At 36.8% G+C, this 9,332-nt stretch overlaps 1 protein-coding gene across 2 annotated transcripts in view; it reads left to right on the forward strand.

Annotated features, from left to right (window-relative positions):
* Positions 1–9,332, forward strand: part of LOC107656975 (uncharacterized) — a 21,234-nt gene that overhangs the window by 4,618 nt on the left and 7,284 nt on the right. Inside the window, exon 1 of one of the 2 annotated variants that reach the window (XM_016444938.1) lies at positions 8,511–8,868. The exons of the other annotated variant lie outside the window; for it this stretch is intronic. Within the exon in view, the coding sequence (XP_016300424.1) occupies positions 8,856–8,868 (13 nt within the window). The 5' untranslated portion in view covers positions 8,511–8,855. Of the gene's footprint in view, positions 1–8,510; positions 8,869–9,332 lie in introns of those variants that run through there. 2 annotated transcript variants of the gene reach the window in all.

Genomic DNA, 9,332 nt, shown 5'->3' on the forward strand with positions numbered 1-9,332 from the left:
TTTTGTAACTCATGTGTGTTTTTAACGTAAACGTGTGAATGTGAATGAGAACTCACATGCTGTGACAGCCGCTTTCTGTCCGTGTGCTTCGGATGTGTGCTCTCAGAAAACCGTATATCAGAAGTTTAAACTCATATGGTTTGAACCGCATGATTTCAGCGCGATAAACATGATAATCAGAACCTTAACAGATGCTTTAAGCAGGTCCCAACTGTAATGGCGCAGCTCTATTCTAGAAGAGGGGGCGGGGAGCAGCAGCTCATTTGCATTTAAAGAGACAGGCCCGAAAAACAGCTTGTTTCTGCTTCCACTCAAAATAGGCATTTTCAAAATGATATAATAAATGATCTGTGGAGTATTTTGAGCTGAAACTTCACAGAAACATTCTGGGGACACCAGAGACTTATATTACATATTTTAAAAAGGGGAATAATATGTCTCCTTTAAATAAGAGTAAACAAGCAGTGTAGAACTCAATGCAGTGCTTGCGCTGACTCTCTCAGACAGCATGCGATCACAAATTCAGTTGTCTTCCGTGTCTTATTGCGCATGAATGGTCAAATACGCACACAATCATGTCAAAATGCCCATATTCACATAAACACAGTCGGCAGCCTAATTTATCTGCTACTGTCTGTGTCATTAATGTTAATCAAATAACACTGCTCTTGACTAAATCACTTTTGGATCTTTAATAAGAATCAATTCATATTTGATTCATACAGTGAAGACTATGCAGTGGTTTTGTTATATACTTGTTATACACTCGATTTCTATAGTTTCTAAAGTTAAATAGTTTATGTAATTTAAGTTTATTTGTATTTTTGTTCTATTGTATTTGTAATTAGCTTTTTTGTTCTTATTTTTAATAAGAAAAAAATAAAAAAATAAAATATATATACGTTTTATATATATATATATATATATATATATATATATATATATATCGTCATCGTGAAATAGAATTTCTTATCCTGTGAAATAAGATTTTGGTCATATCACCCACCTAATTAGAAACAGAAAAAATATAAAGAAAATGCTTACTGTGGCATAATACAACCCCAAATCAGAAAAATTTGGGACGTTTTGTAAAATGCAATAAAATCAAGAATCTGTGATTTGTTCATTCTCTTTAAACTTTATTTAATTGGCAAAAGTACAAAGACAAGATTTTCAATGTTTTCCCTGAACAAATAAATTGTATTCTGTAAATATAAACTAATTTTGGTGTTGATGACTGCAACACACTCCAAAAAAATTGGCTCAGAGGCATGTTTTCCACTGTGTCACATCAACTTTCCTTTTAATTACAGTGTTTAATTTTTGGGGAATTAAGGATACTGATTGTTACAGTTTTTGCCCAATCTCGTATAATGCAAGACTTCAGCTGCTCAGCATTCTGTGGTCTTCGTTGTCTGATTTTCTTTTTCATTGTTGTCTGATTCAACTTTATTTCCCATAACCCTTTGTCTGGACTCATTATGTTTGATTACTTCCACCAGTGTGTGATTAGCTTGTTTGTGGTTACCTATATAAGCCCTATATGTGTTCACACTCTCTTTGCAAAGTCTTGCTAGTGTTTCAACTGCATTTCTGAGCGTTCGCTCTGGTTGCCCGTGTCATTGTTTTGATCTTCTGCCTGGTTTCCTGGATTTCCCTGTTTGCCTGTGTTGCTGTTTGTTGTTAGGATTGTTTGCCCTGTGGGTTTGACCCTTTGCCTGCAATTTGGATTACGCTTGTGGATTACCCTTATTAAAGCTGCTTTTGGATCTTCAACCCAAGTCTCAGAGCAGTTTTGTAAGACTTCATATGTCCCAATCATAACCCCCTGAAAGTCACACCCAGGTTTTAAGGTTAAGGTTTGGGTGTCATCACATATTTTCAAGCAAATGCAATTAGTAAATAAATAATTACTTGTCAATACACTGACTATAGAATGGCGGTTTTTCATTAAAGCTAGCATGAAACGGAAACTGCAATCATCTTTTTTCCCTATCATGAAGCATATCTGAGTGAAACGGCTTCTGAACTGATGGTGACTTTTCATGAAGCAACATCATGTTTTATCAGTCTTACAACCCAAGCACAACTCTAGTACTCTTCCGCACAATGGTAATCCCAAAACAGAAACACTTTCAACTGTCCATACAAAAGACATAACTGAACAATGAATACTAACAGGTATTTTCCTTTACTTTAAAATAATAATTAAGTTGGTTTGAGAAAGTCTGATCTACTATTTAAACTTATTATTATTATTATTCTGAGCCAACATTTAAACACTATCTCCTCCTAGAGCTTTCATAGAGGTGTGCTATATCTTTTCTAACTGAACTGACTTATGGTTTTCGTAAACCAGACTATCAAAACCACCTAAAATCTCATAGACTTTCATTGAGGGTGTGGAAACTTTTATACAATGAGACTTATGGTGTTTTTAAGCTGTCTACTGCCATAGCAAAGCTTAAAAACTCCCTACTGAAAAAAAAAAAACAGCTAAAACCAGCCTACGCTGATTGGATGCTTTGGCTGGTCTCCCAGGCTGGTTTTAAAGTGATTTTGGCAACTTTTTAGCTGGTCAGGCTGATCTTAGCTGGTCAAGCTGTGAGACCTGCTAAAAGACCAACCAAGCTTAACCCAGATATTTTCAACTTAAACCAGCTAAGACTAGGCAACCAGCCTAAACTGGTTTTAGCTGGTTTTAACTGTATTAGCATAGAAACATGCAAACAACATGCTAGTAACTTGCTTCTGTAAATATAAACTAATTTTGGTGTTGATGACTGCAACACACTCCAAAAAAATTGGCTCAGAGGCATGTTTTCCACTGTGTCACATCAACTTTCCTTTTAATTACAGTGTTTAATTTTTGGGGAATTAAGGATACTGATTGTTACAGTTTTTGCCCAATCTCGTATAATGCAAGACTTCAGCTGCTCAGCATTCTGTGGTCTTCGTTGTCTGATTTTCTTTTTCATTGTTGTCTGATTCAACTTTATTTCCCATAACCCTTTGTCTGGACTCATTATGTTTGATTACTTCCACCAGTGTGTGATTAGCTTGTTTGTGGTTACCTATATAAGCCCTATATGTGTTCACACTCTCTTTGCAAAGTCTTGCTAGTGTTTCAACTGCATTTCTGAGCGTTCGCTCTGGTTGCCCGTGTCATTGTTTTGATCTTCTGCCTGGTTTCCTGGATTTCCCTGTTTGCCTGTGTTGCTGTTTGTTGTTAGGATTGTTTGCCCTGTGGGTTTGACCCTTTGCCTGCAATTTGGATTACGCTTGTGGATTACCCTTATTAAAGCTGCTTTTGGATCTTCAACCCAAGTCTCAGAGCAGTTTTGTAAGACTTCATATGTCCCAATCATAACCCCCTGAAAGTCACACCCAGGTTTTAAGGTTAAGGTTTGGGTGTCATCACATATTTTCAAGCAAATGCAATTAGTAAATAAATAATTACTTGTCAATACACTGACTATAGAATGGCGGTTTTTCATTAAAGCTAGCATGAAACGGAAACTGCAATCATCTTTTTTCCCTATCATGAAGCATATCTGAGTGAAACGGCTTCTGAACTGATGGTGACTTTTCATGAAGCAACATCATGTTTTATCAGTCTTACAACCCAAGCACAACTCTAGTACTCTTCCGCACAATGGTAATCCCAAAACAGAAACACTTTCAACTGTCCATACAAAAGACATAACTGAACAATGAATACTAACAGGTATTTTCCTTTACTTTAAAATAATAATTAAGTTGGTTTGAGAAAGTCTGATCTACTATTTAAACTTATTATTATTATTATTCTGAGCCAACATTTAAACACTATCTCCTCCTAGAGCTTTCATAGAGGTGTGCTATATCTTTTCTAACTGAACTGACTTATGGTTTTCGTAAACCAGACTATCAAAACCACCTAAAATCTCATAGACTTTCATTGAGGGTGTGGAAACTTTTATACAATGAGACTTATGGTGTTTTTAAGCTGTCTACTGCCATAGCAAAGCTTAAAAACTCCCTACTGAAAAATAAAAAACAGCTAAAACCAGCCTACGCTGATTGGATGCTTTGGCTGGTCTCCCAGGCTGGTTTTAAAGTGATTTTGGCAACTTTTTAGCTGGTCAGGCTGATCTTAGCTGGTCAAGCTGTGAGACCTGCTAAAAGACCAACCAAGCTTAACCCAGATATTTTCAACTTAAACCAGCTAAGACTAGGAAACCAGCCTAAACTGGTTTTAGCTGGTTTTAACTGTATTAGCATAGAAACATGCAAACAACATGCTAGTAACTTGCCAATCATGCTAACAACATGCTAGTAACATGATAACCATACTAGAAACAAGCTAGCAAACATGCTAGTAACATGCTAATAATGCTATAGACATGCTAGCAACATGCTAGTAACTTGCTAATCATGATAAAATGCTAGTAACATGCAAATCATGCTAGAAACAAGTTAGTAAACATGCTAGTAACTTGCTAATCATGCTATAAAAATGCTAGCAACATGCTAGCAACATGCTAATCATGCCAGCAACATGCTAGTAGCTTGCTAATCATGATAGAAACATGATATTAACATGCAAATCATGCTAGAATCATGCTAACAAAATGCTAGTAACATGTTAACCATGATAGCAACATGCTAGTAACATGTTAATCATGCTAAAACATGTTAGCAACATGCTAGTCATGCTAGAAACAGCCTAGCATCCACCCCAGGTACCTTAGCAATATGTTTTATATCTATGTTTCTGATAGACTCTATTGCCTTGAAAACATTCAAACTTGAATCTTTAAAACTATTTTAACTTTCAAACTACTTCAAACTGTAAACTTTCAGACTGCAAGCTTTTAAAACTACTTCAAACATTCTGGCTAGGCTTTCGAGCCAACTTAAAGTTTGTCTACAAACTTTACTCGTCTAGTTTTAACATTTACTCTCTGAATTCAATCTTCTGCAAAGCATGCTGGGAACTTAAATGCACTGCTCAGTTTCAGTTACTGCAACACAAATATTCCTTTAGTCCCAACACAAACTTTTACACATGTAAGTGGCTTGAATGAAATTAAATTGAGACAAAATGTTCAGTAGTTGTGTTGCTTTAGCAAACAGCTTCAATAGAGACAACCATAACCTTTTTATTCTTTCTTTTCTCTAGGGAAATGTGATGTGAAACATGAGCTACTAGAAAGTGGATCAGAATCAAAGTCTTCTAAGAAGAAGATATGTGCTCTGAAGATTTTTTTTTTCTTGCTTTTTATTTGTGTTTTTCTTTATCATCTTCATTTATGTAGAAGATTCCTCTAAAGCACCTTTTACCAAACAAATCGGGCAAAACCATAAAAGTAAAGACTGTGATCTGCCAAATCTTCCCCCAAGCACACATTTGCCATTCGTCCAAACACCACACATCCACCAGACATCCGCCAGTCCTCCGTCTCCAAAGGCGTGTGGTGTTCAAGTGAAGGACGGGCCTGTGATTAAAGTTGGCCATCTTAACACATACAGGGGCGTGACAGTTCGCCACCCTCCCGGACGGCGCGTCCTCGCGCCGCAGGAACAACAAAGGGAGGGACGGAGGGGAACTCAGGAGGAGGTTCGGGTGGAGGACGGACACCCAGGAGGAGGATGGTAAACAGAGTCCAGGGTGGAGACGATGGAGGGAGGAGCCAGGGAGGAGACAGGAGGGACTTGAAGCAGGCGGAGCCAGGCGGGACCCAGGGCACAGCCGAGAAGGTGACCCACGGTGGAGCCGACGGAGGGAGGAGCCATAGTGGAGGAAGGGCTGACAACTCCAGGGGGCCGACCGACGGTGGCGGAGCAGGTGGAGGAGCCCGAGGCAGAGACGGAAAGCCGATGAGCCAGGGTGACAGGGAGGATCCGGAGGGCCAAGGCGGAGCAGATGGCTGAGGCGACCAAGGCGGAGGCGGTGATTCGGAAGGCCGCGGTGGAGCTGGAGCGACAGAGGAACGAGGAGGAGCCGAAGGGAAGGAGGAGCCTGACAGAGCCAGAGGGACGGAGGGACGAGGCACAGCCGGAGGAATGGAGTCCCGAGGCGACGGATGGTCGACGACAGACCAAGGCGGAGCCGGACAGTACAAAGTCGTTAGAAGACTGGAATGTGAGGAAAATGGAGTAAACTATCCACTGCAAAGGCTTCCAGCCTTATACATGGCAAAGACTTTTTCTAATTTTATGCCAACTTATTTTGAACCGTAATTTAATTTTTATTATATTTTTCTAATGTCCTCCATGGAAAAAAAATAATAAATACATTTATTAGGGCTACTTATGTTTTTCAGATTTCATAGACCTTAAAAAATTACTAAAATAAAAATGCATTTTCAATAACATTCTCTGACTGGTGTACACAGTAAAGCAGAATTCATGTGATTTATTCTATTATTTGTTATTACAATGGGCACTATATCAAAATAAAGAACATATATGCTAGTATTTATTTTTGCATAGCAAAATGCATTAGTGCAGAGAAAAAAAAAAAGTATTAAGACCCTAAACTGCTAAATTACAGTTTAAATCATTAAGTAAATGATTATGTTTGGTGAGGACACAGAGCATATCCTGCTTTTCTGAAAAATAAATGAGCCGTTGCTGTCTTGCGCAACTCAGCTCACCAAACAGATCAGCAGAAAATATCAGACCCACTGAAGCTGCATTTCCATGACTTATAAAATCCAGCCTTAGATGTCAATGTCACTTTATTGGTACAGCACAATTAAAAGCAAAACTTGGTGACCAGTGTGCTTTACATAATAAAAAAAATAAAAATAAAAAAATAGCATACATCACAACACAGTAAATAAATAAATAAAAAATCAGCTGAAAAACAAATATTACAAAATAATAAAAAAAAACAAAAAAAAAACAGGAGGCTCTAATATAAAGTATTCCAAAGTTTAGGCACACAATCCCCTCTTTGGTTTAGTCTAGCCGTTGTAATCTTTAATAGTTTTGACTAGCAGATCTCAGCTTTCTTCCAGACTGATATTTCAGGCAGAAGGTGCGAGACCATTCAAGACTTGTATGGATAAGAGGATTTTAAAATAAATTCTGTAATGTAGAAAACTAAGATGTGGGTGATATGTTCCCGTTTTTTTTTTATACCCATAAAAAGGGTAACACTTTAGAATAATGGTCCGTTGTTAACAAGTAACTATGCAGGAAGTAATAGGTAGTACTACATTAACACTTAACTTAATACTATTAAAAACACGTTAACCCCTCAGTAATTACTCACAAGTAAATTAATGATTTATTTAACATATTTTATATCTGACATACTGTATATTCTGTTCTGGCCAATTGCGTAGCTTGAGCAAAGGCTTAACAGATAGCGTACACTTTCAGAAAAGAACTCCAGAAAGCAGTCTTCATAACTTTAGTGACTTTACTGGTGATTGTTCTTCTCAATTCGTTTATGTAAAACTACAAACAAGAACAAATATGTATGAACATTATGTACACATTTACATACACATCCATCTTAACATTACAGTTCGATGTTGTACATAGTTCCTTTTGTAACGTTATTTAAAGTAATGTACATGTCAAGAAATTATATTCAAATGAGATTATGTACAAACAGAAGAGAAATTAGCAGTACGCTACCAATAACGCGAATCATGGCTGTTTATAACAAAATATAACAATAATCCCGATCTACACTTTACTTAAAAGCACTATTTGGTATAAAATGTAGCACTTACGGACATATATTTCCAAGGTTTAAACGATGGAATCAATAACCCAGAGGAGCTGCATGCACGTTCTTCTTGACTGCGTTCACTGAGAGAAACCGAAAGTAAACGGCAAAATAAAGTGTAGTACCTTAAATGTCCTGTAGGAGGGGGGAAAGAAACACCGCTAGACATAAGAAACAGCACACTGTACAGTCATACATTTGTGTGAAGCACTAGTGATATTTTACCAGTAGGTCTTTTGGAGTGGGATACATTGATACATATTGAACTGACACGAAGCAGAGATCATAATTGTGAACTAATTCAATCATGAGCTTGTCAGCATCACTTCTTAATTATTAACATTTTTAAGTGAATTAAAATTTTTTATTATTATTCTATGTTTAAGTTTGAACATCCATCCTTTGGTAAGAGTAGTAGTCACAATTTCAACCTGTAGCCGACTTCTTTGGGGGATATCCAATTCATAAATTAGTTTCCACAAAGAACCCAGTTGTTCACTTTTAAGACGTTACTGCTGTGATTAGTAATTAATTGGTTATTCTTTATTAACTGGTCATAGTTCACAAGTAGTTCTCAATGAGGATATTTTTATTTAATAATTATCAAATATCTAATAAGGAACTACCTTTGTTCTAAATTTGCTACAATTTACTGCTTAGTTAATCTTGCTTCTCTATTAGTTAATAGTATTAAGTTAAGTGTTAATGTAGTACTACCTATTACTTCCTGCATAGTTACTTGTTAACAACGGACCATTATTCTAAAGTGTTACCATAAAAAGTCTACCTGCTGCATTTTAAACTGTTTGCAGCGAGGTACAATAATCCAGTCTTGAGGAGATCAAAGCATGCATCGCCATTTAAGACTTCTGAACGTCATACAGGATTTCATCTGGGCTAAATTGTGGAAGTAAAAAAGTTGCCTTGAGCAATGGAATGTGCTTATCCAACATTATTGAGCTTGATGGGCAAAGAGGAAGAGAATGGACAGCTATGATAGCCCATGAAACCGTTTATAACTCATGCCGGATATTATGTTGAAACACATATGTTTGAGCCAGTCATCTCAAGAGTTTAACGGATTATGAAATTTGCTTTTTGATGAACGCTCATCAGTTCTGTCGGGATGTTTTCCAGAGGTAAACGTTTGTGTCTTACGTTTTGTCTGATATTTCCTTTTTTTAAACATGCTATATATCATTATGCAGCCTATTAAATGCATCACAGTGTACTTTCAGTTTCAATTTTCATTTTTTGCTTGAAGTTTTAAAACCAATTCATGCATAAATATCAATGTCTATGGCTTACAGGATTAAAAACACTATGTTATTATGGTGACAGTAAAAGTAACTAAACTAATCGCATGAATGTTTGCTTAAAAAGGCGCTGACTTGGAGGAAGCTCAATACCGTTAGATCCGTGCTCGCGTTCGTACTTAAAGTAGCACATGGTATAATAGCCCCCCCCCCAAAAAAAAACACTGCATATACGCTTATTGTTATGCCATTATGCCTTAAAGAGCAAATCATTTGGCGTTTTAAAAGTTGAATAATTTATATATAGCCTACCCTGCACTACTATTTTTTTTTTTTTTTTTTTTTTT

Source organism: Sinocyclocheilus anshuiensis, unplaced genomic scaffold, assembly GCF_001515605.1.
Source record: "Sinocyclocheilus anshuiensis isolate Anshui unplaced genomic scaffold, SAMN03320099.WGS_v1.1 scaffold1052, whole genome shotgun sequence".
NCBI classification, from domain to species: domain Eukaryota; kingdom Metazoa; phylum Chordata; class Actinopteri; order Cypriniformes; family Cyprinidae; genus Sinocyclocheilus; species Sinocyclocheilus anshuiensis.